Below are 15,965 nucleotides of genomic sequence, written 5' to 3'. Positions count from 1 at the left end.
AAGAATGCCCAAAGCTGCTGACAAATTCTTAATGAACCAACACCGTTTAGTTTAACTTCTCTGCCTCATCTACAAAAATTAGAATTGCAAATGTTAAAAACTGCCTTAAAAAATTCCAATTCTGCTTTTAAAGATTTCAACACCACAACTGTTTATGCTGACTTTACTATTCAGTCCTTTTTGTGTGACATTTTGCGTCTCTTAAATGTTACCTGTCCAACAGCGATTCAACCAACAAACCTCGCCTCCTTATTTGCTTACAATCTCCTTCAAACGGAAGCACACACATTCGACTGTGTGGAAGTGCCTTGGGAAATTGCACTAAGCTAAAAGTATTATAACAAACATTTGCAAAGAGAGGAGGTGTAATGTGATAAGAGCCCAAAGTCCTCCACGGGAATGTCAAGCATAGAAGGTCACAGCACCAACTGGATTGCTCTTTGAAAGAATTGCTGCAGTCATGTTGGGATAAAATAGTCGCATTCTGTACTATTCTAGTATTCTACAAAATACGGCACCAAGAGATGTTATTTATTTTGTTTGTTTATTGGACTGGGGCAATACCGATAATAAAAACATAAATTGCCAACTTTCATCAAGAAAGTGGCAGTGAACCGACTTCTAGGGGTGCTGCAGCACATTAGGTGAGGAGATTTTACATTGTTGCTGGATAAGGAGTTTCAACTGTGATGATTTCTAGGACAGCCAAGCTTGTGGCTTAGAGAAGAATTTATAGGTACATTCCCATTCTCTCTTGTACTTGCAGGTAGTTTAGATCTAGAGTTTGTGCGATGGTGCTGAAAAAGCTTTGATGAGTTATGGTAATGCATTTTCTCAATGATATTGCAGCTTGTTCAATATCAGATGACTGCGGAAATTAATCCTAGCTCACTGTTTGCTTCATGTAGATACTGTTGCATTTATCTCTGACACATCTGAAAAATTGCCGATGATAAATTCATTCTCTGAGTTCAACATGGCAGTGAGGATCAAAAATATAGTTAGCATGTCCCAGAAGCCTTCCAAAATATATATCACTAATGAAACTATGGAAGGCATGGAGAACGCCTGTTATCAAGCTTGTGTTCTTAGTACTTTTCTTTATGGCTGTGAAAGTTGAGTTCATATACTCCAAGCGGGAACAGAAATTGAACTTGCAATCTTCAAAGTCTCAGTAAAATCCTTGCGATCATTTAAGACTAAGAATCATCAACATTACGATGCTGAGCCTGCCGTCTGCACTGATGGTACACATGGAGCATGTACTTCAAGGTCGTCTGCTGAAGGCTGTTCTCCGTAACCAGTATTGAAATCAAAAGCAGTGCAACGAATGGGGAACTCTGACGTGGTAACAAGGTATTTGTGAGACAGGTATAAAAAGTTTCTGGTTATTGGTGATACCCATGATGTTGACGATGGACGACTTGCTGTCAGTAAAATCACTGAAAATCAAAGTATTGGTCAGACTCTTGGTGCACATGTTTATTACCTAGCCCTTGCACAGTACGAATGTAACTAGCAGTTTATCAATTCAAATTGGATTGTTTTATTTTCTGAGGAATTTAAAATGGTACTGAACAATCAGCATCAAATATCCACTTTTGACCTCATCACAGAGTGAGAGTAAGTAGTTGAGAACCTAAAGCATTGTTCTATCAGAGACCATCTAGCTTTGTGAAAGCACACTCGTCTTCCTTTGCACCAGCTGTGACTCTTGCCAAAGAGAGGTCTGTCCTTTTAGTATGGTCCCATGTTATCAAGAACAGTCACTCCTTATCCATTCATGTTTGAAGCAAGGCTAAAATAAGATCTGCAGATAAAAGGTGCAATTTTCCCAGACCGTCGAAAACTTAGTTGCACCAGAACAACTTTGTTGCAGTGAAGACTTTTTCCAGAGTATCAGTCTTTTTGCAATGCAGCCGAGATCGGACTGTCCCAGGGCTCCGTCTGCACCTACTTTTCGCTGCTATGTGGTTACATTGTGGATTGATCAGACCCGAAACGTCACCCATTCCTCCTCTCCTGAGATGCTGTCTGACCGGCTGAGTTACTCCAGCATTTTGTGAATAAATACCTTCGATCTGTACCAGCATCTGCAGTTATTTTCTTACACTACTTGTGGATTGAATAAAATCAGCTTAAGAATGGCTTCTATGACAGTGAGTCGTTCATTCAGCACTTCCGGCTGAACCCCATTGTAATCGCCTCGGCTGCCATCAGAACAATGATGTTCTTTGAGTTTCATCTCTTGCTAATTGCTTAACTGCCCACCACTGATCACAAACAGTTGGGACACGAATGCAGGGGTTGCATTTGACAATTTGACACATTTGACAATTATGGGATCACCCAGCTGAGAATGCCATGCTGCCGCTTCAGTGTAGCCAGACAAACCTCACCCCACGGGCTGATCCTCTCACCATGTGCTGCAGAACCTATCCGCTAACATTATCTGTTGTGACTTGGCTCCGTCAATCAAGTAAAATGCTACTGAATTTCTTTGGGAGGTGGAATCTATAATATCTCACCCAGTGTGCATTTTCTCTCTCTCTCTCTCTCCAAATTGTGTTAAATATGGAACACTCGTTTCACAGACTACTGAGGTTCACATACAGTAATCAGAGTCTGAAGAAGGGTCTCGACCCGAAACGTCACCCATTCCTTCTCTCCTGAGATGCTGCCTGACCTGCTGAGTTACTCCAGCACCTTGTGAATAAATACCTTTGATTTGTACCAGCATCTGCAGATATTTTCTTATACTACAGTAATCAGGAAGTTTTCTTGTCCCTGGAACCTGCAGATGTTTCCAAGCTACTCCTTCTCAATTGTATGCCACTTTATTACTGTCACTCGCTGGTCTCTCTTGTCAACAAGGCACGATATACTCGAGAGTGACGGCAGCGACTAAAATGCTGGCCGAAAGATATAGCTACTCTCTGTAGTATTCCCACCCCTCTCAGTTTAATTACTATGTCCTCAAATGTTCACATATAGCACTTTGCAAAATTGATTAAACTGGGACTACCTCTGCTCTGAGCAAGTCAGGTAGGTCATAGAGTCAGTGTGATACAGTGTGGAAACAGGCCCTTTGACCCAACTAACCCACACTGGCCAACATATCCCAGCTACACTAGTCCCACCTGCCTGCTTTTGGTCCATATCCCTCCAAACTTGTCCTATCCATGTACCTGTCTGACTGTTTCTTAAACGGAGGGATAGTCCCTGCCTCAGCTACCTCCTCTGGCAGCTTGTTCCATACACCCATCACCCTTTGTGTGAAAAAGTTATTCCTATTTTTCCCCTTCTTGAATCTTGAATCTATATCCTCTGGTCCTCAATTTCCCTACTCTGACAAGAGATTCTGTGCATCTACCCGATTTATTCCTCTCATGATTTTAGATTTAGATTTTTTAGATTTAGAGATACAGCGCGGAAACAGGCCCTTCGGCCCACCGAGTCCGTGCCGCCCAGCGATCCCCGCACATTAACACTATCCTACACACACTAGGGACAATTTTTACATTTACCCAGTCAATTAACCTACATACCCTGTACGTCTTTGGAGTGTGGGAGGAAACCGAAGATCTCGGAGAAAACCCACGCAGGTCACGGGGAGAACGTACAAACTCCGAACAGACGGCGCCCGTAGTCAGGATCGATTATATACAATGGTCAATGCCAAGTGTCACTGGTTTTATTCTTGTTGCGTTTATAGTGTGGTTTGGCTTAAGTAACAGTTACAAAGCCAGTTTGGAGTACTGTTAAAAGCAATGGCGACAATACTAATCCTCTTGGTTCTCATTCAACTGTATCTTTTACATTAGCATCTGAGAGACAGCACGCCCTTTAACACACATAGGAAGGAACTGCAGATGTTGGTTTAAACCAAAGAAAGACATAAAAAGCTGGAGTAACTCAGTGGGTCAGACAGCATCTCGGGAGAAAAGGAAACGGTGATGTTTCAAGTCGAGACCCTTCTTCAGACTGAGAGTCAGGGGAAAGGGAAACAGGAGATATAGATGGTAATAAAGAGAGAGATAGAACAAATGAATGAAAGATATGCAAAAAGTAATGATGACCAAAGAATGGTGGGGCCCACAATGTTCCATTGTTGGTTGTGGGCTAGGTTAGTGCTTCTTAAACTATTTCAGTGTCATTCACCATTGAGTCTTTATCACAAAGTTTCATTCGCCCTCGACTAAAGTTTCTTATGTTTTGTGGTAATTTTTGTCTTATTCTCCCTTGTGTATAATTTTTATATATATTAAGTCATTCACCCTTCTGGTTTCATTCACCCCAAAATAATTTCATTCACCCTTGGGTGAACCATCCACCAGTTTAAGAAGCACTGGGTTAGGTCATAACGAGTTACACAGACTCCAGGACGACAGTGAAATTAGTATGGTGACTAGGGTGGGGGAGGGACAGAGAGAGAGAGAGAGAGAGAGAGAGAGAGAGAGAGAGAGAGGGGATGCAAGTTAGCAAAATCAATATTCATATTGCTGGGTTATAAGTTGCCCAAGCAAAATATGTGGTGCTGTCCCTCCAATTTTGTTCTTTGATTTGCTCGGCTCTGACCAAAAAGGAACAATGTCGCACATGCCATTGATTAGGAATCCCCGAATAACGTACTTTTGTATGACTCACTTCTCCATCTTTGTTGGGAAGTTAGGTCTAAAATAACAGATTTTTACTTACAGCCTACAGCCAGCGGTATGAATATTGATTTCTCTCACTGCAGGTAGCCCTGGCATTCCCTCTCTCTCTATCCCTCCCCCACCCAAGACGCACTAGCTTCTCGTTTTCTCCCAACAAACAGCTAACAATGGTCTGTTTCCTTTGTCATTGTTACTTATATGCATGTCTTTCATTCATTGTTGTTTATCTCTCCACATCACCGTCTATATCTCTCATTTCCCTTATCCCTAACCAGTCTGAAGAAGGGTCTCGACCCAAAACGTCACCCATTTCTTCTCTCCAGAGATACTGCCTGTCCTGCTGAGTTACTCCAGCTTTTTGTGCCTTTCTTCGATTTAAACCAGCATCTGCAGTTCCTTCTTACAGATTTTTACTTATTTTGTTTTTGTTCAATTTGCATCCTTATGCATTGCAATCCATGACCAACCCATCACTCTCAGTGAAATCCCACTCTGCCTCACATTTCCACTGTCCTAATCAAGAGATGGATGGTCAGGACGTTTTGATCAGCAACTGATGATTTCAATTTGGGTTGTTTATATTGCACATTTATGCCAGAGAACTGTCAAAAACAGAGTATTAAATTTCTGTGTGCGGATGGAGTAGGCCATCCAGCCTCTGGATTCTAATTGGCCATAGCCAATCTGTTACTGGGCTCTATCAACCTATTCTGTTAAATGTATTCCTCAATATTTCTTAACAAATTCTGACTTAGTTTTGATTTTTTAAAAAGACTGTGTCAATATACTTTTAGGTGTTCTGGATATCCACTATCCTTTATGTGAATAAGTGTTCCCACAGTACATGCTTGATTTTAAGAAGGGTCCCAACCCGAAACATCACCTATTCATGTTCTCCAGAGGTGCTGTCTGACCCGCTGAGTTACTCCAGCACTTTGTGTGTGTTTTTTGTAAACCAGTCCCTGCAGTTTCTTGTGCCCGTCTAATCTTATGATTAGCTCAACTGTTTTGTCATGGCACACCAACGAAAAAGAAAAGCACTTTCCGATTCCATTGATAAATTGAGTGAAAAACAAACTGCTGGAGGAGGACAGCAGATCAGGCAGCATCGTGGAAGGGAAACAGACAGACAATGTGACTGGTTAGGACCCTTCTTCAAACTGGTGGTCTGAAGAAGGGTCTTGATCTTCTTCTGTCGTATGTCTTTTAGACCTGCAGCTCTGTTGAGGCGAGCCAGGCCAATGTGTCATCGTCCAGGTCAATCAGACCTCGTTCACCATTACAGGTGGCCGGTATTTGGGGCAACTGGTGACGATGTGCTCCACTGTCTGTGTTGGGTCCCCACACTCGCAGAAGGCACTGTCCACGAGACCCCACCTCTTCATCGCTACTCCATAGCGTCCGACGCCTGTCCTCAAGCGATTGAGGGTTATACACTGCTTTCGGGCAGGTCCTGGCCTAAAAAAGGGTCTTGATCTGAAACACCGACTGTCCATTTCTCTCCACTGATGTTGTCTGGCACTGAGCGTCTCCAGCAGTTTGATTTTTCACTCAAGATTCCAGCAGCTGAAGTCTCTTGTATCTTTTCAAATAAATTGTTTCACCCCAATTTTATGTCTATTGTCTTCATTGTCGATTCTCAAATTTCTGCAACTCATTTTACAAGTTACCCAAGGGAACTAATTAACAAACTCAAAAACCCGTGATGCCTTTCTTTTAAGGAGGTTTGCAACAGATCATTAAAACTAGTCAATAGCAACATCTTGTGGCGGATCTGAAGTAGTGCAAGGGTTTTGTCCACATTTGAAATCTGGTTGGATATTTTCAAAACATTTCACCAGCACAACACAGAAACATGTGAAAAGCCACAACTGCTCTTTGCGTTTCATAAACAAGCATTTGCAGTTCCTTGTTTCTGCGGATACACGCTATCTGGTGCTAATGACCACTGTTGACTCCTTTTACTGTAACCTCATCACGGTTTCTCTTCCTTTTGCTCTTCTAGGTTCTCCTTAGTGCATCTATGTCATTATCCGCAACTGCTCATTGTACAAAAATCTCCATACTCCTAGGGTAGATAACTTCCTCCAGAATTTCCCAATGGATTTGTTCACAATTAAATCATACTTATAATCTTTACTTTCAGCTCCTATATATTTTTTTCTGTGTCTTCAGTGACCTCCTCTTACAGATTAACCGTTATTTTATTTTCGGAACCAACCTGTCAGCGTTTTTCAATGCGCTTCCATTCAGATTTTGTATCGTGGATCGTTTACACCTACTCTAACTAAAGTGGTAAAATACCAAGTAACTTGGTTTGAGTAGAGTAACTCAGCAGGTCAGCAGCTGGAGAACATGGATAGGCCATAGAACGGGTCGGGGCCCTTCATCAGACTGAAGAAGGGTCTCGACCCGAAAACTCACCCATTCCTTCTCTCCGGAGATGCTGCCTGTCCCGCTGAGTTACTCAAACTTTTTGTGCCCTTCTTCAGATTGATTGCAGTGGGGGGGGGGGGGGGAGGGGGGGAGGAGGGAAGGGGGGGGGGGAGAAGGGCCGAAAAAGTGGTGGGAGAGGGGCAAAGCATGGTAGGCGAGATACAGGCTAGAGATGAAGAGACAAAAAGGTGTCAGATGAAGAGAGAAGAGGAATGAAATGTAATGCCAGCGGGAGGAATAAATGTGGAAGGAAATGAGGGGGGTTGATAATGGGGGAAAATGAATGTGCACCTGGGTGAATGGGGGGGCACAAGAAAGAGAGGGGGTGGAAAGGAGTATTACCTAAAATTTGAGAATTTAATATCCACATCAATAGGTTGCATGGAACTGTTCCTCCAATTTGTATGTGACTTCACTCTGACTCTATCTATCGTTGCAATAATTAAAAATTCCATTGTTAAATGGAACTGTTATAAATGTCTACTCACAAACAATTTAGGTTGAACAAAGATAAAAGCCTCATTGTACTGATGCAATGTGGAAGAATTAATTATTTGGGCTTCAACTGAATTTGAACTCACTGGATGCTCTTTTCTGCATTTCAAAGTGAGGATTACAAACTATAGTTCAGGTTGCCAGCAAAATCCTTATACTTTTTCTTCCTTAGTTTTTCTAAAGCTGCAGCATCTCCTCCAACCACATCAATTCAGAATCCTACAGTTAATGTGGTGTTTGTTGCATTCTCAGCTCTTTAGAAAGAACATCCCAATTAACACCTCTCCACTGCTACTTCTCAAAAGCCTTACTAATTTGCGTCTACATCGACATGTGTTTGTAAGGTTGGACCAGAATCTATGTTTGGCCGCATTACATGCACTGTAATCTCTTTCAACATAATTTCTGCACCATTTGGTCCAAAACGCCACAGCGAGACTCCTGACGGGTACCCGTAAAAGGGACCACATCACCCCGATTCTGGCCTCTCTCCACTGGCTCCCAGTACGGTACAGAATCAACTTCAAGCTCCTCCTATTCACATACAAAGCCCTAAACGGGCATGCCCCCCCCCCCCCCCATATCAAAAATCTTCTATCCCACCACTCTATCTCCAGGTCCCTCAGGTCGGCCGATTTGAGGCTGCTCACTATCCCGCGGTCTAGGCTTAAGCTCAGGGGTGACCGCGCTTTTGCGGTTGCAGCTCCGAGACTGTGGAACAGCATCCCTCTCCCCATCAGAACTGCCCCCTCCATCGACTCCTTTAAGTCCAGGCTCAAAACCTATTTCTACTCCCTCGCGTTTGAGGCCCTCTGAGGGGGCGCTGTGAACTGTTTATGTATGTGCTGTTATGTTTGGGTGCCATTGTATGTTCGTTTCTTAGTACCTGAACTGATGTACAGCACTTTGGTCAACGCGGGTTGTTTTTACGAGCTATACAAATAAAATTGACTTGACTTGACACTCCATTCCACCATTAGCAAGTACTGTTGCCTAAGGTTCCCCAGCCATTCGACATCTGTTCCCAAATCCTGTAAATGGTATCCTCGCCATTGATTACAAGAGAGAATTGGCAATTAGCATTTTAAAAACTGTAAGAACAACAAGGTATATAAAAGGAAGTGGGCAGCTACAGGGTAAGTATGAGATCCCTCGATAATGAGACTGGACAATTAATAATGAAACAAGGAAATGGCAGAAAAATTATAGTAATATTCTACATCAATTTTCACATTGGAGGCCACTTCAAACAGTATGGAGGACATTCTAAGTCACAATTGCGAGGGCTGATGTATTGGAAAAACTAATGGGATTTGAGTTAGGCCCAATAGCCGACATACAAGGTTTTAAAGGAAATGGCTGCAGAGAAGATGAAGCTAATTGATTGATTGAAAGATGCAGCAGGGAAATATGCCCAGATCACACTGGCCATCGATCACCCCTTCACACTAGTTCTATGTTATCCCACTTTCCCATCCACTCCCTACACTTTTAGGGGCAATTTGCAGAGTCCAATTAACCTTCAAAGCCACACATCTTTGAGATGTGGGAGGAAACCGGGGCACCCACTGGTTAAACGTGCAAACTCCACACAGACAGCACCTGAGGATGATCAAACCCAGGTCTTTTGCAATTGTAAAGCTGTGAGGCTGTTTTCTTCAAAGCTCACCAAGTTTCAGAAAGGCACTAGCAGATTGGAAGACATAAATGTAAATTCCATTATTCAAGAAATAATGAATAAAATAAAACAGATAAACTATATGCTTGTTCATAAACAAGCTGTTGTTGGCAGAATGCTGGAGTCTATAATCAAATACCTAGTCATTTATAGAAGCTTAATGTAATTAATGGGATTGTATACACTGGAATTTAGAAGGATGAGGGGGGATCTTATTGAAACGTATAAGATAATTAGGGGATTGGACACATTAGAGGCAGGAAACATGTTCCCAATGTTGGGGGAGTCCAGAACAAGGGGCCACAGTTTAAGAATAAGGGGTAGGCCATTTAGAACGGAGATGAGGAAGAACTTTTTCACCCAGAGAATAGTGGATCTGTGGAATTCTCTGCCACAGAAGGCAGTGGAGGCCAATTCACTGGAGGTTTTTAAGAGAGAGTTTGATTTAGCTCTTAGGGCTAAAGGAATCAAGGGATATGGGGAAAAAAGTGGGGTACTGATTTTATATGATCGGCCATGATCAGATTGAATGGGGTGCTGGCTCAAAGGGCCAAAAGGCCTAATCCTGCACCTATTTTTCTATGTTTCTATATCCGACATGATCATATTGAATGTAAGAAAATAACTGCGGATGCTGGTACAAATCGAAGGAATTTATTCACAAAATGCTGGAGTAACTCAACAGGTCAGTCATCTCAGGAGAGAAGGAATGGGTGACATTTAGGGTCGAGACCCTTCTTCAGTCCGAAGAAGGGTCTCGACCCAAAACGTCACCCATTCCATCTCTCCTGAGATGCTGCCTGACCTGCTGAGTTACTCCAGCATTTTGTGAATAAATACCTGATCATATTGAACGGTGAGGAAGGCCTGAGGGGCCGAGTGGCCTACTCCTGGTCCTGTTTTGTTATGACCTTATGAAAGGAGTGCTGTGGAATTGCAGGCTCTTTTCGAAGAAGCAAAAACATCACCAACTCATTTTTTGACTTTACTGCAATTGAGAAAGCTTCCTATTTCAGTCAAGAACACAATTTACAGTGATGGCTGACGTAATCAATGCAAGCCTCTTACAGGACTGGGTGGTTCTCGGGTCTGGCTCCTCAAGCTGTGCATGCTGCCAATTTCGGTCTGAGAGCTGGAGTGCGACAAGCCTTCAAAGTAGGGTCTGCAAAACAACATTCACAATCAAAAGGTCAGACAAAGCTCATGGGACATTACAGCATAACTCCAATAATTTAAGACAAAGCACAGTCAAAAAGCATTCAGAACGCTGTCAAAGTGGTGCTGTTTGAGGGATGACTCCTTCAGAGACTGAAGCAAGTTTTCTTTTACATATCTGCTTAAATATGAAGATATGTAAAAGTAATAGTCAGTCACACAATCCCCAGAGCCTTCTCTGCAGTTCAATATGATCATGCCTTATCTTCTGTTCTGATCTTTCTGGCTCAATCAAGTTTGCACTCAATATGATCCTTGAGTCGAGGATACATCCACCCAAGACATGTTTTCTCATTCTGGTTCGGAATGTTTGATCGACATCCCTTCGTTGAGACTTCTCAAATCCATGGAAACGGTCTCACAGCGCTTACAATGGAGACACAGGGAACTGCAGATGCTGGCTCACAATAGAGTCACTGTAGTAACTCAGCAGGTGTGATAATACATTCATTTATTATTATATGCTGAATCAGCCTTTGACGCTACAAATTTCTGATTCTGATTGATTCAAAGTAAAATATAGAGATATTATTGCTGCATTATTACCACTGATCCCAGTATAAATCAATCTTAAAATAATAAAATGAAAGTTTCCTTGCTCTAGTATCAGCACAAATCCCATGTTCAGAACAGGACTAGTCAGTCTGTGGCCAATTTATGTGTTGTGTTTGGAAAAACAAGTTGTAGGTTCTCAGATTTGGATCAGTGCCACTTAAAAGTGCTTGTGGATTTATGACTTGATTTAAAGACTTTGAGACCAATATCAGCCATCACTTAATAATACACTATTCACGCTCCTCGAGACGAGAATTCAACCATGAAGTGGAGCACTGGATCCTCAATGCTGATAATGTGAGTGCATGCATCATCTACAAGCCAGGCATGGATATTTGACAAGAGTTAAGCATGGTTAATATATATATCATCAGTCTAGGTCTGGTTTGATCATGGTCAAGTTGAGTTTTACAAGTGCAGTGACAATCCAATTCTTGAGAGGGAAGGCAATACATCTTTAAACCATCCCAGACTGGGCAGTGATAGACAATGGCACTCGGATGGTAAATTCAGAGGCTGTTTTACTCTGCTGACATGGCAACGGACTGGGGTCCCTTCATGGCACCTCTGGGTGACAGACCACAATTTAGCCATCTCCAAAGCGTTTAGCACACCCTCCTCTTCTCAGTCGAGCGAGATAAGGCTGTAGATTTGTGATTAAAGTTCTTCATCAAACTTCAGTAATAATGTATTCTGATCCTTACTGTTTTTCCAGCTAGCGCATAGCCTTTTTGATCTCTTTCAGTCAGGATGGCAGCAGGACCAGACTAGAGAGTTTGTTGTGGAACGCAGTCAAAAGAACTCACTTTGAACTTTGAAAGGAACTTGTGTCAGGGTCACAGTGGAGGAGTTCTTCAAAACATCCCTTCCATGGGGTGTTAACTACATCTCTGTAGTTAACCCGAAGGTGAACCAAAGTTCACCTCGGTTCTTGATTCTCAAGGGGGGTTGGGTCGGACCTTAGGTGTTTAGCCTTTAACATGCTTCAATAACATTGAAAATTCCATACATGATTGGGTTATCAGGGTTTGTGGGACCATCTGTACTCTTTCTACCCAATTCTTTAGGTTGTGCGTTTTCTGTTGCCAACACAGCCATTTTTTTTTCCATGAGAGTATTAGCATTTCCGATTCACAGATTACTTTGTTCATCTACTGGTCATTCTTATCAAGATGTTTTCTGATGGTGAAGCCAAGAATCCTTTTACATATTCTAATTATGGTGAAATCAAATCAGATACCGTGAACGCTTGTGGTTTTGTTGGGTGAAGCTCATCAGGTTACCCGAGGTGCTGCCCAAGAACCATCATTGCAAGCTTTTGAGACCTTCAACATTGACTTCTGATGGCAATATTTCATTGCCACCATATTTTTGGAGCCAGGCTGATAGAATTAACAGAGTGGATTTGGCAGTGGTCAGTCCAAAAGTTGTGAGTGCCTGTTTGGTCATTATATCTCTGTGATTTCTCACTCAGCCTTACACTCAACATCTACTGCTAATCTTTTCCCAGTCCCAGACTGCAAAACACTATTCAAATGATAAAGGTCCATGAAGAGATCCTGGAAAATGTGGTTAAGAGTCTCCTCCCACTGAAGGCAGAATAAAGAAAAGATCTAATCATCTTGGTCTATTGGAAAACGATAATTTCTGCTCCCCTGTATGCTGAGATCACAAAGCACTGAATGTTTAATGTTTCACTGAAATTCACCATATCCAATGGCAGGATAAGAAATATCAATAGCACCCTGTCCCATGGCAGCATCCACAGCACTCAGACCCTTACTATAGTTGCATCATGGGCTAGCCACGCTGTTTACTACCCTGATTCTCCTCGGAGCTCTGTCATGCCAAGATTGAACTGAGTGAATTGAGGAAAAGATTCATTGCTGCTTTCAAAGTGTCCTTCAAAAAAGTGCAACACCCCCATTCAATTGTGGGAAATTCGACAGCCAAGTGTCAAACAGGTCTCAGTGGGAGCACTTGATCTTCCGAGTTGGATGATGGTGGATTTGAGCTGCACTCCATAGACTTATGTTGAAAGTCCAGTGCAGTCACAAAGGAGCACTGCACTATCAACCAGGCTGTGCTCTCACATTTCTATTATAGATACCAGAGCAACATTTTAAAGATGATCAAACGGCTTTCACTGCAGTCCTGGTAAGAATATACCTCCCTCTCAAGATTTAAACCTACTAGATCTGGTCATGACCTCCTTGCAATTTTACAATCATTCTCTGCACTTAGTTGACCCTAAATCTTTTTGGAATGTCCTTAGACACTGATATGAACTACGTAATTACATTTAAATTCAACATTTTAACAACAAATACATTTAATGCATTTTAAAGTACAGCTCTGACTCAATCCCAATGCAGCAACATTAATCATATAATTGGTAAGTTGATGAACAGAACATTTTAAGTGCCCTCCATACTTGAGCTTTGGTTTTGGAGTGCTGAGGACACTGTCATCGTCATCCATATCAGGGCCGCTGTCACTGGGATTCTCCACATCCAGGCTATCGTACAGCAGGTCTAAGTCCTCTTCCACTTCTTGCACGTTGTCTGTGGGATCCTGCTCCGAGTCAAGGACCTACAACCGATTTGCATTGTTTTTATTCCAGCCTTGCTTTGATATACAAATGATCTCTTCCTTAGCAAAGAACAACATAGAGAAACAATTTGGCTGCATAACGCATTTGTCTGGATTATTCAATGTGTTAACTTATTTTTACTAAAGAAAAACCACAAGTAATATAGATATGCTATTTATCTAATTATTCAAGACAATATCTCAATTTTCTGTAAATGCGGTTTGACCTAGTTGGTCAAAACAGATGTTAAAGGCCTTCTAGCAAAGGTCCACCGTTTACAAAGTAACAACAAATAGACCATGAAATTGCTCTGACAGGTTTTCTGCATTGAAATGGCAGATCTCAGCTAGCAAAGGATTCAGAATTGAATCTTGTTCTTTTGAGTTAGGAAAGGCAAAGAGGCAGCTGGATTTGAGGGGGTTAGGAAGGGGCCAGACAATTGCTGTCAATTGTTATCAATGGATAACTTGACAATCACAACCATGAATAGGGAGGGCTACGGGAAGATAATCAAGATTTGTTGAATGGTATCAAAAAGTCAACAGCTTCAAGACCATACAAGAGAGAACTAGCTGACAATTAACACTGTATCTGCCAATCTAACCCATGGTTGTGAAAATGCCAGGGAGTAATCTTAGGACTCCAAGGTCACTGAAAATGGAGGGAAATTAATCAGGGTTCTGAACTGCCACTCAATGATGCCGGACTCAAAGGAGCAAAGATTGGAATGTCCCTCTTGCACCGCAGACAATTGAAGAACCTTCATCGGTGTTGGAATACTTGGTTGATTGAGACATCGTAATGGAGGATTACTGTGTACTGCAAATGACACCCTGCATCCATGAAAAGTACAAGAATGTGTCAATTTCATACCTCATCTGAAACTTTGAACCTCCTTAGTAAAGCGACTACTTTCTGCTTGAAGTTCTGTTGCTGGAAAAAACATTAAACTATGAGAACAACAATCACCTTCACCCCACATCTCCCCGACTCCCCAAAAAGAATACATTCTGAGCAATGCGAATTCAAAGAGATGATATTTCACTAATTATAACCAACTAATTTATGAAAGAGCAGTGAACTAGACGAGGGGGCTCGCTACTCTTTCACTGTCAAAATTGTCCTCATAATTGACGCATGAGAGACTGCAGATACTCAAATCTGTAGTAACAAAACCAACGGCCAGGGGAACTCATTAGGTCAGGCAGCACATGTGGAGGGAAATGGACAGACTATGGGTTGGGTCAAGACTCCCTCTTCATCCTCAGTCTGGATGAAAAGCCACCATTCCATTTCCCTCCATAAACACTGCCTGACTTGCTCAGTTCCTCCAGCAGCTTTTATTTTTTTTTGCATTATAACTGGCAGATTAGTGTAAAATTCTCTGCTTAATACTGGATAAAACTAATTTCATACAAACTCAAGATGGTCTTGATTGGTTGCAAATATGACCATGACCTTAAAAATTGGTAATTTCACTCAAATCCCACAATAGATAATATCAGACTTAAATTATTCTGGTGCAGTTGTGATGCTTTCTACAGCAACGAGCAAGATGAATCGTCTCATAAGTAACTGTTCTGATACAAATTTTCTTTTAGGAAAATGGCTTAGTAGATATTGAATTGATTTCGAGGGGAAGCATGGATGGATTTTACCAGTCAACAGCAAAGAAGCACATTGGAAGGTATATTTACATAAAATGAGTAATGGGACATGCTGCATGGACATATAAAATGTTGAATTGAATTGAATGAATTGATTGAATTGAATACATTTTAAATGCCAAGTATGTATACATACAAGGAATTTGCCTTGGTGCTTTGCTCACAAGTAACCTGACATACAGTAAACAATTAAGAATGAAACATTATAATTTACACATGTGAGGAATGAAATAAAAAGAGGGCGGCACTGTGGCGCAGCGGTAGAGTTGCTGCCTTACAGCGAATGCAGCGCCGGAGACTCAGGTTCGATCCTGACTACGGGCGCCATATGTACGGAGTTTGTACGTTCTCCCCGTGACCTGCGTGGGTTTTCTCCGAGATCTTCGGTTTCCTCCCACACTCCAAAGACGTACAGGTTTGTAGGTTAATTGACTGGGTGATATGTAAAAATTGTCCCTAGTGTCAAGTCAAGTCAAGTCAAGTCAAATTTATTTGTCACATACACATACTCGATGTGCAGTGAAATGAAAGTGGCAATGCCTGCGGGTTGTGCACAAAAAGAATTAGTTACAGCATATAAATAAAGTTAATAAGTTACTAAACATAGCACAAAAAGTGTCGACAAAAATTTAGTCTCTGGGGTTATCAAAGTTGACAGTCCTGATGGC

General features: G+C 41.9%; 1 protein-coding gene across 6 annotated transcripts in view; it reads right to left on the bottom strand.

Moving 5' to 3' along the window:
* Positions 1–15,965, bottom strand: part of pacs2 (phosphofurin acidic cluster sorting protein 2) — a 220,422-nt gene that overhangs the window by 71,025 nt on the left and 133,432 nt on the right. For 5 of the 6 annotated variants that reach the window (XM_078406219.1, XM_078406221.1, XM_078406222.1 and 2 more), the window contains exons 8-10: positions 14,504–14,563; positions 13,472–13,629; positions 10,336–10,429 (exon numbers count right to left, since the gene is read on the bottom strand). In XM_078406219.1, coding sequence (XP_078262345.1) covers positions 10,336–10,429; positions 13,472–13,629; positions 14,504–14,563 — 312 coding nt within the window. The remainder of the gene's footprint in view (positions 1–10,335; positions 10,430–13,471; positions 13,630–14,503; positions 14,564–15,965) is intronic. The other variant, XM_078406220.1, reaches the window with a different exon arrangement.

The sequence above is a fragment of the Rhinoraja longicauda genome, chromosome 10 (assembly GCF_053455715.1).
Source record: "Rhinoraja longicauda isolate Sanriku21f chromosome 10, sRhiLon1.1, whole genome shotgun sequence".
NCBI classification, from domain to species: domain Eukaryota; kingdom Metazoa; phylum Chordata; class Chondrichthyes; order Rajiformes; family Arhynchobatidae; genus Rhinoraja; species Rhinoraja longicauda.
This window is presented reverse-complemented; position numbering and strand designations above follow the sequence as displayed.